The sequence below is a fragment of the Ochotona curzoniae genome, unplaced genomic scaffold, assembly GCF_017591425.1.
Source record: "Ochotona curzoniae isolate NIBS_2020 unplaced genomic scaffold, NIBS_Ocur_1.0 scaffold_1037, whole genome shotgun sequence".
Taxonomy (NCBI): domain Eukaryota; kingdom Metazoa; phylum Chordata; class Mammalia; order Lagomorpha; family Ochotonidae; genus Ochotona; species Ochotona curzoniae.
Window position 1 is genome coordinate 6,744,056 of NW_024467083.1, and position 22,266 is coordinate 6,766,321.

General features: G+C 45.9%; 1 protein-coding gene across 5 annotated transcripts in view; it reads left to right on the forward strand.

Annotated features, from left to right (window-relative positions):
* SLC44A3 (solute carrier family 44 member 3) overlaps positions 1-21,116 on the forward strand; it is a 72,189-nt gene extending 51,073 nt beyond the window's left edge. For all 5 annotated transcript variants that reach the window (XM_040998694.1, XM_040998693.1, XM_040998696.1 and 2 more), the window contains 3 exons: positions 15,732-15,869; positions 19,582-19,818; positions 20,755-21,116. In XM_040998694.1, the coding sequence (XP_040854628.1) occupies positions 15,732-15,869; positions 19,582-19,818; positions 20,755-20,877 (498 nt within the window). In that variant the 3' untranslated portion in view covers positions 20,878-21,116. The remainder of the gene's footprint in view (positions 1-15,731; positions 15,870-19,581; positions 19,819-20,754) is intronic.
* The last annotated feature ends 1,150 nt before the right edge of the window (positions 21,117-22,266 follow it).

The window sequence follows — 22,266 nt, forward strand, 5'->3', positions numbered from 1 at the left end:
TGCATGTGTGTCAATAGGAGAGTTTGCATTAAGGTTTCTGTATAAACAATGATAATCCCCACACCCAGCTGTTCCATGGCAAATGCTATGATCCCAGCTTCTTGAAATAGAAAGGAATGGAGGCACCTATGTTTCAGAGGCCCCAGACTGTCTGAGAGAAAGCAAACTGAATCTTGTGTCTTAGTGCCTGGTGCAGAAGCTGCCAGGCATTTGGCCATGGCTTTGTGTGGCTCTCTCAGGCACAGCCTCTCTGGAGCCTAGCTCCCACCTGCTGCAGGCATGCTGCAGAGGTCAGCTCCCAGGAGGGGGAGGTCCTTATGCCTTCTACTCCAAGTGGGCCTGAGCAGTCCTTGTCAGTCCTTTGGGGCAAGGCCCAGGGAGCAGCTGTCATCTTATATTAGAGTACAGTCCTTCTGGGTTTGGAATTTTATTTTCTGAGAGGTGCAAATCAGTGTTTGATGAATTAATGATTGCATCACCATAGAAAAAAGGAAAGAAATTTTAACAAGGGCACTGGGAACTCCCCAGGAAGGCAGCTGGGTATTCAGCAGCGTTAATCGGCCTGATTTTATAAAGTATGCAGCTCCTTAAGACGAGAATAGCTACCATTTTTCGGGCACTTACTTTGTGCCAGCTGCTGTGCTTGCTTATATACCTTAACCACCAATAGCCTCACAAATCTGCTCTTCCTTGCAAAGTTCTGAGTGACTGAGACTATGCCAGTGAACATTAAAAATATCACCTTAAATGCCAAATTAACCAAATGGAAAATGCACCACAGCAACAATTGTAGGCAATAAGCTGGTTAATATTTCACTCCCTGACTGTAAAAGACTAACCCAGACCCAGTCAACAAGTGGGACTAATGCAGGCCAAACTTTCTGGAGCTGAGGAGGTGTGTGCTGGGTGACAAATGAGCTCCAAAACAGAGTGAAGAAGAGGTTGGGTCCGCTTGGATTCTGCTCCTCCTTCAAACTCATTCAGTCTCTGAAGTGTGTCCCCTCCTCTGGGAACCAGTGAGAAGTATTACCTGCCCTAGCAGAGGCCTCTGGCCATGGATAGCCAAAGTCAGCAGAATGAAGATCACCACCATACCAGGACTCAAACCACTCTTCGCCAATGAGTCAGGGTGTTTCTTCCATGGGCTGGGAACTCAGAACACAGAACATTAGAGAACATGGGGCACGTGCCGCTCTTGAAGCAAATCTGGGGTCCAGCATTTTGAATGGCTCAATCAGGGATGCACAATGAGCAGGGCTCTTTATTATTGCCCACTTATATCTGCTGTGACTTCTCTTCTCCTGCCCTTCTGAGTGCCACTGAAAAACGAGGACAGATAAATGTGTCACATCACACAGTGTGTTGTCAAGAGGTATCCTGGCCTATCCTGTGAGCAGAACTCCGTGTATATCTCCTCCATCCCTTGGGCAGCATGAAAGACATGCTCACAGGAGCAGAGGGCCAGGAACACTGGGGCCCTGAGAAGGTCAAGCTTTCACTGTTTATTCATGGAACCAAATCCTCCAGGTGTGGCCCCACCCTACCACACCTCCCCTGCACTCCTCACATTTCAGCCATTCCGCTCTTCCAGAAGATAGCAACCCTGATCTTTGCAGAGCTACTTCTCCCCTTTGGTTCTGGGTCCATTTTGCCAAACATGAGAGTGAGAAAAGTGAGGCAGACAACTCTGGGTTTAAATTGTAGTTCCTGGACTCACCCCTCTTTTAGCCTCTCTCTCTTTGACCTCAAAAAGTTCATAATAATTTACTGATTAATTCAGTAAATATTAGAGATCTAAAGGGTATGAAAGAATCTCTTTCCCAGGGTTGTGCCTGCATGTATAGAGATACTCACTGAATCAAAGAATGTGTCTTTTTTTTTTTTTAATCAGCCCACCAAGTGTAGCAGCACCTGGTTATAACCTGTAGCACTTGGTACGAAGGTGAGTTCATGTTGAGATTCAGCACCTGCTCAGTTAGGGATGTGTTCACACTGGAGGAAGGGAACTTTCCTTTCAAGAATAACTTTCTCTTCCCTGTCCCACCTCCAGCTAGCACCACTGCAGTAGTCATTTATTGGGGAAGTAAGGGGAAGGGAGGGTTGGATGATGAGAGCTGTCCTTCTGGTCCCTGGAATCCAGAAAATAATGTCCACATTTCACCCAACAGAAATGGTGATGATGTGAGAAAACCTGGTCCTCAAATCTAGACCGGGAGATAAAGGATGAATGAAACGTGAAGACTGCAAAACTGCCCACGCCTTCCCAGAAAGTGGGCTTCCGAGCCTGTTTGGATGAGGGCACGGCCCTCACTCTGTTCTCCACTATTTGTCAGCACACCAGAGCAGTCCTGTCAGCTGCCTAGCAAAGGCACTGGGACTGTTTCCAACAACATGGGTTTAAAAAGTCACTTCCAAGGAACTGCCATTTGCTTCATGGGAGACTCTTTCATGAACCTCAGCTCTCTGGCAAACATGAACCAGCCCATTTATGTTGCTTGTAACCTCTTGTCGTGACATGTTCCAGGTACACTAGAAGTAGGCTGAGGAAGACAGCCCATGTTTTTCGCTTTGGTCTACGGAAAACACCTTTGCAGTCAGCCAAAAGCAACTTTCCTACAAGTAGGGAAGCAGGGGAGATGTGAAAAGTTTGCTCTGAATGGGAGTGTTTAGATGTGAGTATGTGATGGCTGCGGATTCACTCCCTCATGTCTTGTTCCCATCTAAAGGCTGGTGTCTCAGGTGGGCAGCATGCTTGCCTGGTAACTGAGGCTGGGTCAGGCCACCACCTGTGAAAACAGCTAGGGTGCGGTTGGGTATTGCACGCTGTTCAAAACACGAGGGAGAATGCTCACAATTCAAGTTATTAACATTCCCCCAAGTGCTTAAGAAATGTAAAGATTATAGTTTAGTTTCAACATTCCCCTAAATTCATTTAGTGTAGGAAATGAAATTAAACCATGAGGCAGCTCCTACCACAAATCTAATCTTCCTGTTGATAAAGAGCAGGTTTGCTCCCGTCATTTCTCTTTGGTTCTTCTTCTGGAACACAGCTGTTTTCAGAGAATTCTGCCTGCCCATCTTCAAGCCTGCATCTACCCCACCTCCCTTCCACACCCTTTAAAGACACTTTCCGTGGGCGCATCCCTCAGTTATTGTTCTCCAGTATTCTTTTTCTTAGACAAGGAGAATTGTTGGAGAAGGAAGTGATTGTCGGTCAGAGACTAGAAAATGCACTCATGAAAACAAGAAGGAAGCGTGAGTCATGGCAATTGAGGGAGTAAAAAGCTACTTCAGTTTAACAGTCACCAAATCTTGTTGTATTACAAGCTGGGATCTGATGATGCTGTCTTCTTTGAATGTCCTCCCCATGGCTGTGAATCTCAGCCACAAACTCAGATGTGCAGAGGTACTGTGTTGTGTTTCTCAACCCCATTATTTTAAGTTGAGCTCCTTCCTGTTGAACTGGTATAAAACTTAATCTGCTATTCTTGGATCCTCATTCCGTGGAGTGGTGGGACGTGTCAGGGGTTCCCAGGAACTTGCACTTGAGACATCCACTTTCCCATCCTTGTAGGTTCTGTAAGCTCTTCTTTAAAAGCAGGGATCTTTTGCAAGGCTGGCAGTAAGTGACCATCTACCTTAGTCTTGTAAAAGCCTCATGTCTCTAGAACATCCTTACTCCTGGACGAACCAGGACCTATGAGCAGTCATGGAAGGGTCTTGCTACTTCTCCATGCTCTGCTACAGACAGCAGACATAAGTCCTAGGCCCACAGACCTCTCTTTCTCACTTTCCCACCCAATACTTAGAAAAAAGCCTGGTACACCTTACCTGTTACTCCAAGAATTTGCTTTCTGTTAGGGTTCCCTACCTTCACCTTTTGCACTAGAGAGTAAGGTCTTAGAAATCAAAGCCTGTAGTAAGAGTTGCAAACTAAATGTTGTCATACTCTCACTCTCCACCTGACACATCTGTGGGGATGAATACTTAGCCTGAGTCCTGCTGGAACAGGGAATGCACAGAGCAGAAAAAGGAGAACTTCCACAAGAAAAAAGAATATAAAGGAAACCATATATATTAGCAGCAGCTGGTCTGTCTTCCTTCTTTAGTTTTCCCTTCCAAGACACTTGAGAAACAAATTCTATGAAAAGAAGGAGCGGAAGCAATTGAAAGAATTTTGGTTCAGTGGCTTTCTTATGTAGGTGGGGCTAAAAAGTTCCTCAAAGTTTTGGGAAGTATATCCAGGCTTAGCTTGCCAGGTGGTTTTGTCTGCCTCCTCCTGCTGCTTTTTACAGAATGCCTCAGTTGGCATTGGGTGGGGTAAAGGGCATTTGCCAGACTTGCATTCCTCCAAGGAATGAGACAGCTGAGACGAAATGACTTCACCAGGTTGCACCTCAGTGGGGGTGGAGAAGAGCTCCTGGCTATGCATCTTGCCTCCTTCAAAGCAACAATAAAGAAACTTCCTGGAGTTTAAAGAACATAAAGGTACAGAGCTGACTTTTCTCACCAGAGCTGCCCTAATCACACCTTGAACGACTACAAAGGAAGCAGTGCTCTGAGCGGAAACACCAGTGCAGAGGAGAGGCTAACCTGGGAGAGAGCCAGTGGCCTTGTGAAGTTCAGAAACGAAGCGTCTGTCGTTCCAAAGGCACAGTAGTTAAGACAGTGATACTGACAGAAGCACAATACATACTAGAAAGGTGTGTGGATCACTGGAACAGAAGAGAGCACCCAGACATGAACCCTGGAATATATGCAATGAAGATTTTCAACAAAGATGCCTCGACAATGCAGTTGGAGAAAGATTGTCTCTTCAACTGATGTCTTGGGGAAAATGGATATCCAGACGTAAAAGAATGAAATTGGATGTATATAACATACTGTGAGTAAGAATTAACTCAAAATGAATTAAAGACCTAAAAGCCATTAAGACTCCTAGAAGAAAACATAAGGAGAAAGTGTCAGAACATTGAATATAGCAATGATTTCGTGAATTTGATACCAAAAGTACAGGAAATAAATTAAAAATGGACAAAGGGGACTTTGTCAAGCTTTGAAACTTCACATCCAAGAAAGTGATAGTAGGGTGAAAAGTCATCCTCTGGAATGGGAGAAAATAATTGCAAATTGCATACTATAAGGGGTTAATATCCAGAATACATAAAGAACTTGTTCAACTCAACAACAACAAAAAGCCCAAATGACTCAGTTAAAAAATGGGTAAAAAACTTGACAGAGATTTCAACAAAGAAACCATACAGATGGCTAATAAACACTTGAACGGATACTTGGCATCATGAATCATTAGGGAGAGGCAAACCAAAACAAGACAATTATCACCTCATACCCATCAGGCTCTCTGCTGCCTCAACAACAGTAAATAGCAAGTGCTGGTGGGGACATGGAGAAGTTGGAACCTTGTGCACCACTGTTAATGACAATGTAAAATGGTGTAAGCATTAGAGACAGCACGATCACAGTCGCTCGAAATCCTAAAACTTAAATTGCCAGATGATTTAGCACCACCATTCCTGGTCTATAGCTCCCAAAAATTCCGAGTAGGATTACAATGAATATTCACACACTTACATTCCTCATAGCATCATTCACATAGCAAAGAGGTAGAAGCAACCCAAGCTATTCACTGATGTGAGAATGGCTGCAGGAAACATGGTGTGTACATCCAATGGAATAGATAGCCTTTACAATAGAAGAAATTGGCTACACTAGCATGTAGATGAACCTCAAGGAGTTTAGGCTAAATTAAGTTGGTCACAAAAGGACAAAAATTGTATGATGCCATCATATGAAATATCCGAAGTATTCCAAATGATAGCAGCAGATGGTAGGATGGTGGTTACCAACAGTTAGGGGGCAGGGAAGAGGAAGCAGCATCAGAGGGTTCAGAGTTAGAGTGTTGCAAGGTGAAGGAGTTGTAGAGAACCTTTACACCAGAGTGTAAACATGCAACACTGCTGCTGAGCTCTACCTGTGAGATTTTGGCTAAGATGGTAAGCTTAATGTTACATGCTTTTTTTTTTTTTCAAGATTTACGGGCCCGGCGCAGTGGCGCAAGTGGTTAAGTCCTCGCCTTGCACGCCCGGGATCCCATATGGGCACCGGTTCTAATCCCGGCAGCCCCGCTTCCCTTCCAGCTCCCTGCCTGTAGCCCGGGAAAGCAGCAGAGGACGGCCCAAAGCTTTGGGACCCTGCACCCGCGTGGGAGACCCGGAAGAGGCTCCTGGTTTCGGATCGGCATAGAATCGGCCATTGCGCTCACTTGGGGAGTGAATCATCGGATGGAAGATCTTCCTTTCTGTCTCTCCTCTCTGTATATCCGCCTTTCCAATAAAAAAATAATAAAAATAAATCTTTAAAAAAAAAGATTTACTTATTTTTATTGGAAAGTCAGATTTACAGAGAGAAGGAAAGACAGAGAGAGAGAGATTTTCCATCCCCTGGTTCACTCCCCAAGTGGCTGCAACGACTAGAGCTGAGCCAATCTGAAGCCAGGAGCTTTTTCTCAGTCTCCACATGGGCACAGGGGCCCAAAGCTTTGGGGCCATCCTGTACTGCATTTCCAGGCCACAAGCAGGGAGCTGGAAGGGAAGTGGAGCAGCTGGGTAAGAACTGGCACCCATATGGGATCCCGGCATATGTAAGGTGAGGACTTTAGCCACTAGGCTACTGTGCCAGGCCCAAATGTTGCATGTCTTTTAATCACCATAAAAACAGAAATAAGGGCAATCTGCTACTGTGAATGTCTTTGAAGAACATATAATTTTTCTCATGAGAGTGTTTCACTGCAAGGTGGACCGAGCTATGGTATACCTTGTATACTCACTCCTGACAACCAGTGCCCTTTTAGATGTTTGATATTCTCTTAACTAAACCAATCTTTGAAATCTATAAATATCTGTCATTTATTATTGAGTCTGTACAATATCTCAGACACTCTGACAAACATTTGCACACACCTTCAAAGTTTATCCTCTCAAGTATTCTGTGCAGTAGGCAGTGCTCATTTTCTGCGGCTGAAACAGAATACATGACACTGGATATATAAAGGAAGGGAGGTTGGCTTAGTTTCTGGAGGCTGACATCCCACACAGGGCAGCCACATCTGGTGTGGGCCTCGTGCTATGATGGAACATCACCGTGCAATGGCAGAAGGGGCATGCAGCAGAGAGAGCAGGAGCCAAGGAAACCTGGCTTGCTTTCATAACTCTGCTCTCACAAGAACCAATCTAGCTCCACAAGAAGGCATTAATCCCTCTTAACCAGCTGATTGAAGGCCCTGCTCACCAACAGCCCCTCGACGGCAGTCAAATGTCAGCCATGGAGGGAGCAAGCTGTACTCCGGTGCAGCTGACAGCGTCCACTGTCCACCTTTGGAGAAGAGATGAACTTTGTTCCTGCACATGAACATGCAAGAGAATGTGACTCAACTTGCCTCCCAGCCTGGGGGAGGGGGGTCCTCGGAGTCGTATCAATTGGATGGGAAACAGCTGATAGGTGGAAAAGCTGGCAAGGCAAATAGCTTGTGTGGGGGGAGAAGGGATTGGCAAGCCAGCCTGGAGTCATTGTGTACTAAGTCCCTCTCTTAACAAATCCAGGATTTAAAAAGATTATGCTCAGGCCCTCTGTTAGAGTACAAAACAAGAAACTTTCAGGATAGAAATGGGGAAAGAAAAGAGGTTTTTAAGTTTGCAGCCTTGGGGAATACCCATTTAAGGGACAGCCGGAGCTTCTCTCATTGTCTTAGCAGCAAATAGAAACCCATTGCACAAATAATAAGACTGAAACCAGGGGCTGGAGAGCTTACAAGCATGACAATACTAAAACCACGTGGCCATCTCTGTGACTCCCAAAGCCACAGGCTTACCAGTTTCATCGTGCTTCCTGAAGCTCCTTTTCAAAGGTCGAGATGGAGGAAGGTAGTGGTCCTGGCTAACCAGGGCCACGTCTCTGTTCAATCTTTCTAATGAAACCTGGAGCGAGCACCAGCACAGGCCTTGCCCATCCTCTGCATTTCCTGTTTTCATAGGTCCACAGTTTAATTGGGCCTTCCAGAAGACCAGACCTGCCTCTGGCTTGCTCATTTCCTGCACTGATTATGCGTGGGTCCAGCAAGATAAATGGACAGAATAGCGCTCTGTGGCTGGGAACTAGGTAACACTTCCCCCATAGTCCTGAATCCCAGACCTGCCTGGTTCTTAGAACCCCGCGGTGGCTGTGGTGTGCTTTCATTGCGGAGTGTGGAGCTTTGCTAGCAGATCCGTGAAGAGTCAAGTTCATCAAGAAGCAGATAGCTAGTTGAGCTTTTTCTAGGTTTGTGGGAGAACAGGGTCTGTCTCACGCACTGAACATCTGACTCATGCCCATCGTCATCCCTTCCATCTGGTCAGTTAACCTTTTGAATATGGCCATTTCCTCTTCAGGAAAATGAATGGGTTTTTCCAAGGGATGTCTGAGATATCATTAAATCTTAACATTCTACTAAAGAAACAAAGTGATGCAATCAATTGGCTGTGAGATTTTTATGAAGGAATTGGACTTGGCCTGCCAAAGGCATCTTCTTTTGCTCAACATTTAGTCAGAGACAATGGAGCTCAAGAAGTGGAGACAGCCTCTGCAGGTGACACAGAGGCGGTGGCAGTCACTTGATAAGGAAGGTGTCAGGTACCACGGCAAGCCTGGCTAGCCCCATCTTAGGAACCAGGCCTGCTCACGTGAAAGGGTCTGCAAATGTTTGAATCTTTGATAAAGTTGGACGAGTAATGAAATTCAGTAAGATTAGGAGGCAGAAGAAAGCTCAAAAGGACTCATCAGCAACACTGCAGAATGTACTCCACACTTAAAAAAGAAAAAAGAATCCTCTAGCCTCAATGTTTTTCATGGGGTTTCAGAAAGGTATTTCAGAAAGCTCATGGGAAGGTCCAATTCTGAAATTCAAATATTTCTTCAGTTTCAGTTTCAGTTTCTTTGGTGGCAAATTAGCATTTGTGCCTTTATATAAATACCACATGGAGTGCTTGAGCTCGGTTCTCCCTTTCTCACATTTGTCTGTCCACCCTGCGTCCTTCTGTCTGACGGGCATAGAGGAGTGATGCTGTTGGGTGATGCCCTGAGGCTGCTGTTGAGCAATGATGATTTCAGAGGGATGGGCAAAGACTTGAGTTTCTCACTTTCTTCTTTTTCTCTTTCCCTGTGATTTGATTCCATGAACGTAATAAAGCTGTGATCCTAAAAAATGAAGCCAAAAGCCCAGTGCATTGAAAGAGAGCGAGGGAAACAGCTCTGCCTTTGCCTTCTCCAGCTCGCCATCCCCCCTCCCGATCAGACTCCAGGCGGGGACTGGCATGCTTCCCCATTCGCCAACTCACTGGACTTTTGTTTGTAACCTGGCGACCAGTGGATTCCTGATGGGATCTGAACGGTGAACACAGGCTCTGGGAGGCCCGGAGGCTGTTTGTGTTTGTGATCGAAATAGAGCTCTGGATGGAACCAGTTTGGGGCGGTTCCTGCAAGCTTGGCTATAAGTCCGAGGCTGGACTCCTGGTTGTGCGGGGCGGTGGTGTGTCTGGACTCAGATTTCACTGTGTTTCTTTTTATCCTGGGGAAAATAGGAGCACCAGTGTGCCTTGTTCATCATTCGGTTTCTCAAGTTTGTTTTTCTGATTCTTGCCTGATTTTGAGTTAAATAAATATCAGAACTCTGTTAAAAAGCATTCCTGAAATAAAGTAGACTATTCACGGCCAGGTTTTTGGCAAATACACTCTCCCTCTCCCCCTCCCCACAGAGGGAAACTGTTTATTTTTCGAAGAGTCAACAGTGAGTCAGGTTCATGCTCCTGCCAGCAGCAGAAACCACTGCCTGAGCCAGGGGACCCAAGCCACCCTCCACGGATGGTCACAGGGAACAGAACTGTGCAAGGTTTGGGGCTGGACTGAAGGAGCCCCAGGATACTCCTCCCTTGAAAAAGCTGTGAGATACGCCCTGGGATCATTCTCAAAAGGAATTAAAGAGGTGTGCTGCAAGTTAGCTTGAATGCCTTTCATTTCCCTTCAGTAATTAGAGTCTTGGGAAATGGGAATATTCAGACCCATGGGATTGGATTAGTGCCAGGCTGTGGTGAGAAAAAGAGAAGAAAAAAGGTGATGATGACACGGACGTGAGGGGGCATGGTCCAGGATGATGCCCTCCACAAACACAGGGTCTCCCCGCCTCTGGCAGACACCCTGCCCAAGTCAGGCAGTGGGCACCTAGAAGGGGACAGGGCTTTATAGAGGCTTCTCCCCAGCCCCCGCAAGGCTGTGGAGGCTACAGGGATTGGAGCCCCACAGCATCCCCTTGAACCATCTGGCCATATTCTTGGCTCTTGTCCACGGAGCATCTCAGGACAGTGTCACTTTATTACTTTGAACCTTCCGGAAGGAAAAGCACCAATTGCAGTGTCAAGTACATGTTTTCCTGCAGATGGACCTGAGTGAAATCAGAGCTGTTTCATGTAAAGAGTGATGCAACACAGGTCATGGGTGTGGGACCCGGGCATGCCTCTTAGCCTCCCTGCGCCGCCTCACTAGGTTGGGGTTGTGAAGAGGGTGCAATGAGTGGATGTTTCAGAGAGGGCACACAGAGCCTGGCATGTGGTAAGCCCTCGGGGCACATTGGCCACTGTTATTTGTTGCCATTGTTTATTTACATGGAAGTTGCATGCCTGCCTACTAACCGCAGAACAAAACCCAAAAAGGTTGCACATAACAAACTGTGAGGCTGCTGTTGGGCCTGGGCACAGACATTTGGGAGAGTGTCATAAGGCATCTCCTGAGGACCCAGGGTGGAGGGATGTAGTGGTGAGGGTGGGGATGGGGACCAACGTACCTGGAAATATTTGTGTTTCCCCCTCAAAAAAGGTCTCCCTTTCTTGGGGCCTGGGGCCTGGCTTTTGACCACTGATGGGGTCCATGTGTGACTGCCTGTGTGCTATGGACGTGTGGTCACACAGTAGTTATGCCCCGCTCCAGCACAGCCCTGTAGGCGTCGTGGAGGTCCTTGGGGGTACCCCAAAGCTCAGGTGGGACAGAGCCTTGGGTGGTCCAGAGCTTTGTAGCTTGGTGGAAGATGGTGATGAGCCTGAACTGTGTCTGGACAGTGTGGGAGAGTTTCTGAAAGCAGAGGCTATAAAGCCTGAGACTCTCCACCTTCCTGTCATCTGCCTCGATCCTCAGCATGGCTGTTCAGCCACATCTGGCAGGGTCCACGTCAAGATTCCTCAGACCTGTTCCCAAAGCACTCCTTTGCACAGGTGACAGCTCAAATCCCAGCTCTACAAGGTCCTCCCTACCCACCGCCCCCGTGCTCCCTCAGCCCCTGCACCACAGCTTGTTGCTCCCTGTGATGTTTGTGCTGTGTTAGCATCTGTGGTTCATCCCCACACGACTGCCACTGATGCTCTTCCCTCCCATTCCCAAACTACCCAGAAGACAGAGGGAGACATCAAGAGGTCCTTCATCTGTTAGTTCACTCCTCAAATGGCCACAATGGCTGAGGCTGGGGCTGGGCTGGACCAGGCTGACGCCAAGAGCCTGGAAATCCAGCTGGGTCCCCATGTGAGTGACAGGGGCCAAGTACTTGGACCAGTATCCACTGGTTTCCTAGGCACATTTGCAGGGAGCTGGATCAGAAGTGGAGCAGCCAGGACCAGAACCACCAATCAAGTATAGGATACAGGTGTCATGCATAGTCATTTGACTCCTGAACTACAACTCCAGCCCATAGCCAGAGTCCTTGATCTAAAACAAGGGAGTGAGAATTTGTACTAAGGCGTGAAATGCCACCATGGCCACTGTGGATCCTTGCTTGTATGCAGTTTGTGTTTTTATTGCTTTAACTTCAAGTCACATTTGCTTTGTGACACTTAAGAGATGTGTATGCTAAACTTTTTGTCTGCCATTAAATTAAAAGCTACTTCTGGCTTGCTTCAAGATGAGACTCCGGGATGTCCTGATTCACTTTCACAGCCAACAGAGCATGCTTCCTAATTCATCTTAGAGTCAGTCCTTCCTTACATTGAGCTCTGCAGACGCCCCTCGCGTAGTGACCCGGGAAGACACACATGCTCAGTGCAAGAACTTGGAATGGTGAAGAGTTAGTGCAGTCCATCTTCCAGCTGCCTGACAGGAGGCAGCTTCTCCTCAGGACAAGTATAACTTAGCTAATGCTGAAACCGCAGAAACATTCACTCCCCATCCTGTACCTTCAGCGACCCTTCCCTCCTCCACCTATTCATCCCGACATTAATTCTAGGTCTCTGCCTTGCGCTCAGGGTTGGATCTCGTGGTAAATGCTGCTGCCTAGTAACTGCAGGAAGGCATCTGTAATTTCCCTGTCAGAGTGGTTTTGATGCCCTCTTGCAGTGGGGCACGAATCATTAAAGAAAAGATAAATGGTTATGGCTCCCCCAAAAACTGCAGTTAGCGCATGCATGAAAAAGTCCCATTTTCACCTTTAATCCTCTTAGCCATGGAGCGAAATCGATTTTTATTGCTTATGCGCAAGGGGCTGAATTGATTATGAGACTGCGAGCTTCCAGAAAAAGAAGCCCTCATAAAACTACATCCTTTCCTCCCCCTCCCTCAACCTCGCATCTGACTCAGCTCAAAAGTATCCTCCGAAGCTTGATTCAAAGTCAGGCAAGTGATGAGCTGCTGACAGAGCCCCAAATGCAAAGAGAGGGGGCCCAGAGGCCAAGTGGCACCTGATGGGAGCAGACCTCCCTGTGACCAGGATGTGGTGGAGAGGCAGCCCCACCCTCCCAGGCCCTTGTGAGAGTAACTGAGGTTTTGGGCCAAGCAGCGTGGTCCTTTCCACACTGCCTGGGGCATTTGCAGAGTGGCTTCTGTGTTCCCAGTTGTAAAGGAGATCATCTTTGTTGAGGTCTGGATGACAGTGGCCGCCCTGGGCTGCTCAGTGTCTGTGTGCCGGGCGCATCGCTTCAAAGGCTTTATGGAGGGTGTGCTCTTTAACCCTCTTAACATGACCTTGGCAGTAGTTGCTACGACTCGCTTTATAGATGAGAAAATTGAGGTCTCGGGGAGGTGAAGTCGTTTGTCCAAGACCAACAGCTAGACAATAGTAGAACCAGGCTGTGAACTCAGAGTCTGGCTATAGAGCCAGTGTGTCCTTCAGCCACCACACTTTCAGATCGCACCTGTTCTCATGAAAATTCATAGTGTAAAGCTGCCCTGATTCACCAGGGCCCGGGCCAGTGCTTTTGATCTGGGTTTCCAATCTGTGAAATAACAATTAGGTTTCTTTGTCCTCCAGATGTGTCTTGAAGGATTAATAAATTGGTCTTCAGGGTTTGGAGAGTCTTAGATGGTTGAAGATGTTAGTTAACTAAAAGGAGCGAATGTGGTTCCACACAAATCCCCACACAGAAGCAGTTTCTTTCTCCGACAGCTGGTTGTGAGCTTAAAAACAAATTTCACATATATCCGGTGTAAGTCAGAAACCTGATATTCTTTGTGGAGTACTATGAAGGCCTTTTGTACAGGGACTTAATCGGACCTCTGACCACAAATTCCCCTTTGAACAAATAGGGCGCCTGTGAGGCAGGACGGTCCCTAGCCTCCTGTCTTTGAAGCCAACCACTGCTCTCTGGTTGGCTCGGGAGGAGGGCATCAGTGAGGGCCAGGCCCTGCATCCCGTGCTTGCCACACTTGACCACACCCTCTTTTTACTCTGATTATGACGTGTCTCTCCAGGGGAAGAATGATACCAGAAGAACCCAAACTGGTTTGCTTATGGTATTTATTAAAATATTTAATTGAAAAGCAGATTTACTGAGAGAAGGCAAGACAGAGAGAGAAATTCTTCCACTAACTGGTTCATTCCCCAAATGGCCCCAATGGCTGAAGCTGTGCCGATCTGAAGTCAGGAACCAGGAACCTCTTCCTGGGTCTCCCATGTGCATGCAGGGGCCCAAGAACTTGGGCCATCCTTCATGCCTTTCCCAGGCCATAAGCAAAGAGCTGGATCAGAACAGGAGCAGCAAGGACACAAACTGGTGCCCATTTAGGATGTTGGCACCACAGGATGGAGGATTAGCCTACTGAGCCATGACACTGGCCCCACTTACGATATTATATATCATGAAATGAAAAATTTGATCCTCTGCCCACACCAAAATGAATAACAACCCAAGTAGGTAGCATCCCTGTGCATTTCACCAGCACAATTATACATCCTTTATTGTACACTGAAATGCAAATAGCATTTTTAAGAAGATTTACTTATTTATCTGAAAGACACAGAGGGAGAGAGACTCTGACCCTCGATGGCTGCAGTGCCCAGGGCGAGGTGAGGCCGAAGCCAGGAGAAAGGAGCTTCCTCCAGGTCTCTGACATGGGTCGTAGGGTCCCAGACACTGTGACCATGTTCCACTGTTTTATACAGGCAGAGTAGGACAGGAAGTGGAGCAGCTGGAATGTGGATGGGCGTGTGTCGCAGACTGGACGCTGGTGCTGCAGACGGAGGCTTTCCTTCCACACCACAAATAACATTTTAAAAGATGTCAAGAGAAATAGAGCTACAGGGTCTTGAACTGATATAGTCCTAAGGGGAAGGTATTTTAGAAAAAGATTCTCATGTGAACATAAACACACACTATATTATATTCTCTCTGACTTAATCTTATTTCTGGAAATTTATCCTTAAGAAATTATTACAAATAAGGAAACTCAGATAGTAATTGCAAATATAACACTTTTGCAAAAACTGTAATAGCAAAATATTTGGAATTCATGTTTCACACACACGCCTGACAGATGCATATTAGTTTAAAAAATTGTAAAGCTATGCAGCAACATGAAATTACTATGGGGAGAATGATGTCAGATGTATAGTCAGGTACGGTTGCACAGTTTACATTGTCCACTTGGCACTTTCGGAGTTTTTGTTCTGTTTCTTTCCTACTCTGCGCCTTCCTTTCTCATGTCATCATGTGTGTTCCTGACGGACTGCGCCGCTTCCCTTGTCTCCTTCACACCGTAACAGTACTTTCCTGACCTTGGGTCACCTGTGCACTGTTTCCATGAGTATTTTTTATCAGCTGAAGGTCATTGTCTGTGGGGCGCCATCATTCCTTAGCCTGAGAGAAGCCCTGTTGACTTCGATGGTCCCAGTTGGGCAGCACTTCTTCACACCACTTTCCTGGAACGGTGGCTGAGTTTGAGTTGGGTAGGAATCCTGAGTTTGTGTGGGAAGCTCGGTTCTTCAACAAGGGCCTGAGCATTGCTGTTCTCCCTGAAGGGTTAAAGTCCAGCCCCCAAATCTTAAGCCTTTACTGTTTACATGCCCCTTGCACCTTTGGGTTTAGCTCTCACAAATCAACAGAGGCTGCTTCCTTTCCTGCCCTCAAACTCTGCTGTGCCTTAAAAAGAGAATGTATGCTTTACTCATCATTTCCATATGTTTGAGGTGGAGATTTCAAGCCACCATAATGACTAGGTGTACTTATTTATCTTTTCCATCCACTGCAACTGTATGGAAAAATATATATGCATATAACAGAGGCTGGAAGGACTTGGGAGACATTCTGATTTGTTTTGGTAGAAATAGTGGATTTATAGCAACTGTCACCCTCCATTATACAATCATACCGTCTTATCTTGAAAAAACTTATTTGGCTTATCCTTGTTTAAACTCTTGTCTTTTGTTTCAGAATGCATATACCACAACTGCCATCAATGGAACAGATTTTTGTACATCAGCAAAAGATGCATTCCAAATCTTGTCTAAGAATTCAAGTCATTTGACATCTATTAACTGCTTTGGAAACTTCGTAATTTTTCTAGGCAAGGTGAGATGTCTTGATTAAACAAATAAGGAACCTGGGATTCAAACAACTGAAGCCATGGGATCATGAAGTTGTAAGGGAACTGACGTGTCCTGAGCATGTTCCCTATAGTATCCAGTCGGTGCTGTTTTGTAACTCTCTTAGTACTCAGTCCCGCAGGCTAGCCCTAGTTTGTGCATGATGAAATTAAAGCTAACTTGTCCAGGATCCCACCATCAATAGAGCCAGTGTTGATTCTAGTCTGGGATCAATTCTCTCTGCCATTCTGACCCCACCTTTTCGTGGCTGAAGTGAAAATAGAACATCAGAAAATGAGTTTGGTAATTTTAGTCATAAAAATCTATGGAAATAGGGACTGGCACTGTGGCACAACAGGTTAGGTCACCAGCTGCTAATGTGAGCACTGGTTTAAATCCCAACTGCACCGCTTCCAGTCCAGCTCCTTGCTAGTGTGTCTGGGAAGGGAATGGGAATGACCCAAGTCTGGGAATGACCCAAGTGCCTGGGCCCCTGAATGAAGTGGAAGACCTGGCTGGGGTTCCTGGCTCCTGCCTTCAGGCTGGCCCAGTTCCTGCTGCTGTGGCCACTTGGAGAGTGACCCAGTGGTTAGAAGGGTACACGTTCTCTCTCTCTTACTCCACCTTTCAAATGAATAAATGTATAAATATATCCTTCAACCCAATGACACTTGTACTTCATGATATTAGGCCCTTAAGTAAGTATGTTACTGCCATACTGACTCATACTTCTCAAACGTCAAGGGATTTTTTTGGTTGTTTGTTTATAAAAATTTGTTTATTTATTTGAGTTAGAGAGAGAGGTAGAGATACAGAGACATAGCTCTTTCATCAACTGGTTCACTCCCCTGATGGCTGCAACTGCTGAGTTGGGCATCAGGAACTTCTAGGTCTCCCACATGGGTAGCAGGGGCCCAAACATTTGAGCAATCTTATGCTGCTTTCCCTAGGCCATTAACAAGCTACTGGATCACAAGTAGAGCAGCAAAGACATGACCAGTCACCATTATGGGAGGTGTGGGTGGCAGCTTCACTCACAATGCCACAACACTGGCGCCCCTAAATTCAGGTTTTTATCTGTAGATACTCATATTCTTGTGGCTAAATGGGCCCAACTGGAAACTATAATGCTAAGGGATACGAGCGAATCCCAAAAGGTTAGATACCACGTTTGCCTTGATTTAACCTGTAATTTTTGTTTGGTTGTTTGTTATTTTTTGAACCTGTCTCAACCCAGATGTTTTGAAGAATTGAACTTGCATTATTTTTAACATATTGTTTACTCAATACTATGTCAATTAATTCCATAATGTTGTATATTGATGCTGAGGTTTTGTTGGGGCTTTTAACTGACCGGAACTTTACTCTGTTAGCTCTACCTTCAGAACAGAGAAGGTCTCCCCAAGAGGCCACTGAACTTATCTGGACAATAAGATGCTGGACTTTATACTAGGTATATGCTTGCAATGAAGGAATCTCAAATGAACTTGAACTGTGGTTATGCAGCAAGGTGGAGGAATCCACTATGGGGAGAAGGGTGTGGGAGGGGTGGGGGGAATCCCCAGTGCCTATAAAACTGTATCACATAATACAATGTTAATAACAAAAAAAACCCACAAAAAATAAAATAAAATAATCTAATTAAAAAAAAGATACTCATATTCTATCCAGGATTAGGGGAAAAGGACTGAAACACTGATGAAATGGTCCCCCAACCCCTGCCCTGGCGCACATCTAATGATGTTTCAAGCTAGAAGGTTCTTTATGCCATGCCCCAGCATCTGTGTAATTTTTACCACCTGACTTTGTACATTTATGTGTCAAACCCACTTGACTACCCACGCCATGACCTTTCCACATGTTCTCTGTATTCCAAGCTAAGCTTCCTTGCTGCGTTCAGCCATTTCATTTCAGTGCTCAGAAGTGAACCAATAGCTGTGATGTGACCAGTGTCAAATTTTGGCACTCCATTCCTCATTTCAGTGTGCTGTTTCTGTGGTAGTTGGTGTATGCTTCCGGTACAATAGTATCATTGTCAGTGGGCCTGATCTCACAGGTGTATAATTACACATACATTTATGGTTCAGCTGGACCCCCAAGTGTTTCATGTGACAGTAGCCATATGAGTACAAAAATAACCATGCCTTTCAAAGTTACCAGAATAATATAGCTTGTAGTTGTACTTAAATAGATACTAGGTAAAGGCAGTTGGCCTAGCAGTGCTGATACAAGGCCTGCATCTATACCAGAGTGCTTAATTCAAATTCCAGGTCCAACTTCTCTTAACTTCCTGCTAATGCACTCTGAGAAGCAACAGGCTCACGTAGCTGGGTTCCTGCCACCTGTGTGGGAGACCTGGCTTGAGTTTGCAACTCCCAGGTTAGGTTGGCTCAGTCCCAGCTGTTACGGGAGTGAACTAGCAGAGGAGTTTTCAGAGGAGTTTCCCCGCCTTATTTATTTTTTAAAGGTGTACTTATTTTTATTGGGAAAACAGGTTTACAGAGAGGAGAAAGATATTCCATTTGCTGGCTCACATTCCTAAATGTCTACAGTTGTTAGAGCCGAGTCAATCTGAAGCCAGGAGCGAGGAGCTTCCTTGGGGTCTCCCACATGGGTGCAGGGTCCCAGGGTTTTGGACCATCCTCAGCCTGCTTTCCCAGGCCACAAGCAGGAAGCTGGATGCAGATGACATTTTCTAAACATTTTCCAAAAAACTTTGGAATGAGATTTTATCTTTAGAATAAACTGATCTATTATTTAATACTTTCTGATATTTCCCTTAGGGAACCTTTAACAGCTAATGAGATTTTAATGATTTTTCGCAATAGCCAGTGATTCTTTGATCTCTTGAATGAAACAGAATTCAGAGTTCCCCAATCATCATCATTCAGAGGCTAAGCGAACCCACGGTGGACTCCATCTCATCTCTTAAAATAATAGGTACCTGTGGCTTGTACTCAGAGGCCTGGGATACAGTAACCAGATAGAGAGCAAGAGCTTCCTGTGTATCCTATGATTTTCCCACACGAACCCTGGAAAGCCCCTTCATTTTCACCCCCAAGGTGAAAGTAACTACTTATTTAGCTACATTAAGCCCACTGGGTAGATAGCTGGCATGTGAAACAGTGCTATTTATTAATACATGTTTTTAAAAATAAAAATGCTTATTGGAATGTGAAGTGAAAAATGGAATCAAGAGCCCAGCATGGTGGCTTAGTGGCTAAAGTCCTCGCCTTGAACATGCCTGGATCCCACATGGGCACCGGTTCTAATCTTGGCAATCCTGCTTCCCATCCATCCAGCTCCCTGCTTGTGGCCTGGGAAAGCAGTCAAGGACGGCCCAAAGCCTTGGGAGCCTGCACCTGTGTGGGAGACCTGGAGGAAATTCCAGGCTCTGGCTTCCGATTGGCTCAGCACTGGCTGTGACAGTCACTTGGGGAGTGAAATCATCGGATGGAAGATCTTCCTCTTTCTCTTCTCTTCTCTGTTATCTGACTTTGCAATTAAAAAAAAAAAGGAATCAAAATGTAAACACAAAAACGAGAGGAAAGGACATGCCCCCTTCCCACCCACCTTCTTTTTCTTTGATTTTCCTTTTCTGTCAATATCACACACTCAGACTTATGTATGTATGTGGAATTATTGTAACTGAAAAGCCATCTTTGCTAAAATATTTCCAACAAACTCTTTTTGGGCAGGTGTTGGTGGTGTGTTTCACCGTCTTTGGCGGGCTCATGGCCTTCAACTATGACCGTGCGCTGCAGGTGTGGGCAATCCCTCTCTTATTGGTGGCCTTTTTTGCCTACTTAGTGGCTCACAGTTTTTTATCCGTGTTTGACACTGTGTTGGATGCACTTTTCCTGTGTTTCACTGTTGACCTGGAGACAAATGATGGATCGTCAGAGAAGCCCTACTTTATGGACCAAGATTTGTGGGTGAGCAAACATCTCATTTCCTTTGCAGTCTCTGCCCCACAATCCTAGAGACAGCTTCATGGACCCAGGTCCTTCAGGCCTGTGGACTTCTGCTGCCTCATGGCCTGGTTGTGGCATGTGTGCAGCTTGCCCAGTTGGGATGAATTCTCAGGAGGAGCAGTGCTGACCCTGTAGGAAAAGGGGCTGCACACAGGAGGAGTCCAGGGTGGCCTTTTGGTCCTAATGGTTTGCTCTGGCCTTCTGGGTGGTCCAGAAGTTCCTAGAACATGACTGAACATGCACACATGTCCCCTGCAGTATATTTTGGGGAGAGTACACATGCCGAGTTGATGCCCTTCCGCAGCAGCATCCACAGGTCTGCAGTGCTCAGGCTCTGTCGCCACCAGTGCAGGCAGAACCACACCCTTCCCAGAGTCTGCCTCATGGCTTCTATCTGCAAATAGCAGGCAGCTGTCTCCAACAGTTGTGCCTGTTTGCCTTATCCTGTGTGGACAGGGACATCTTAACAGCTGAATGATGCCTCCCTGCTTGGTTCTTAGATATTTTAGTTCTGCTGCCAAAATATTTAGGTAGTAAAGCCCTCTTTGCTTGAAATAGAGTACGTTCCACTTGAGCAGGTACTGAAGTTTAACACACACTCCTTTTGTTGAAAATCATGTATGCATATCCTTCTCCACATCAACCATGAGGACACCATGTCTACTTTTGTCTTTTGACTTATTTATAGGTAGCTGAAGAAAAGTATTTCACATTCTCTGAGATAAAAATCCATTTGAAATTTATCCCCACCACCCAAAATGCTTCATGTCAAGAGGAGGATCTTTCCTGAGGATTCATTCAATTCCTGAAATCATATTGACTAATATGGAGTAAATGGCTACCAACAGGACAGATTCCTAACACTGGATCTAACTTATTTTTGTGTTTTTTCCCCAGAACTTCGTGAAGAAGACCAATGAGTTCAACAATGTGAGGGCAGAGAGAGATGAGAACTCAGTAAAGAACGAAGGAGGAACAGAACTCCGGCCGATGGTGAACAGGTGCCAGGCAGATGTGTGAGCTTGAAGAGATGACCTCCTCCACAGAGCCATTACAGACCACCAGGTCCAACAGACCCTATTCCTCTGTTGTCTTTGTTGTTACTGTTGGCTTTCTTCCAACAGGACAGCCTTTTATGGACCAAATGGGATGGAAACACTAAACCACCGGTGTGTGCATCAATTTAAAAAGCACAGTATGTAAAAAAAAATCTCATGTTCTGAGGCAAATAATAAATAAACCTTTGGTGTGAGAAGTTTCTAAAACTTTTTCTTAAATTATTTGCTTCAAAGGCAGAGTTAATATAGAGAGGGATAGGCAGGGAGCTAAATTCACCTATCTGCTGGTTCACTTTCCAAATGGCCAACAGCAGCCATGGCTGGGCCAGAATGTAGTCAGGATCCAGGAGCTTCATTTAGGTCTCCCTTATTGGTGTAGAGACCCAAGCACCTGAGCCATCTTCCAGATTTGCCAGGTGCATTACCAAGGAGCTGGATTGCAAGTGGAGAGCTGAGACTTCAACTGGTGCCCAAATGAGATGCCAGTGTCATAGGCAATGGCTTAACCCACCTTACCCCAACACGAGCCCCTAAAACCTTTGTTTTTAAAGTCTTGTTAACAGAAATCCCGGAGCTTTTACTTTCATGCAAGGTAGAAATTCTCCTTACTCACCCAGTCCTAGAAATATGCTGAGTATATTAGCTTTTCAATATATGATTCCTAGATTGAGTGAAAATAAAAACTAAAAGTTTAAACTCAAACTGGGACCACTCTCAGACGTGGGCACATGGAAGAGACAGTTTAGCTAGATCTGACTTAGCTGGTTAAAATCCAGGGCCAGGGGCCAAGGCTGAGGCCCAGTTGGTTAAGACCAGAAATACCCACAATACAAGCACCTTACGTAAGTGCTGCTTCACTTCTTGGGTGCTGCATTTCCAATCCAGGTCCCCGCTAATGCACTGGAAAAGCAGCAGCACATGGCTCAAGTGACTGGCTCCCTGCCACTCTCATGGGAGATGGGTGTGAAGTTCCCAGCTCCAAGCTATGGCCTGCCTCAGCTCCAGCCACTGTGGCCATTTGAGGAGTAAACGAGGGGATGGAAAAATCTCTCTGTAACTCTGCTTCTCTTGGAAAACAACAAAACCGCCAGAGGCCCTCTTGGCAAGTACAACATGCCACAAAAATGGTTTCCAGCCATAGCCCCACCTGAGAATTCCCCAGGGGAAGGTTTTTGAAAATGCTTACCCCATGATATCATTTTCAAAGACTCAGGGGAAGGGGGAACTTTTCCTTTTTAAAGCTTTAAGTAACTAGGAGCATTTTCTTCATTGACTGGCACCCTCATTTGTCACATGGGAAGGTAAGATTGCTCACCCAACAGGAGGACCACTCTGACTTCTTAACCTCTTG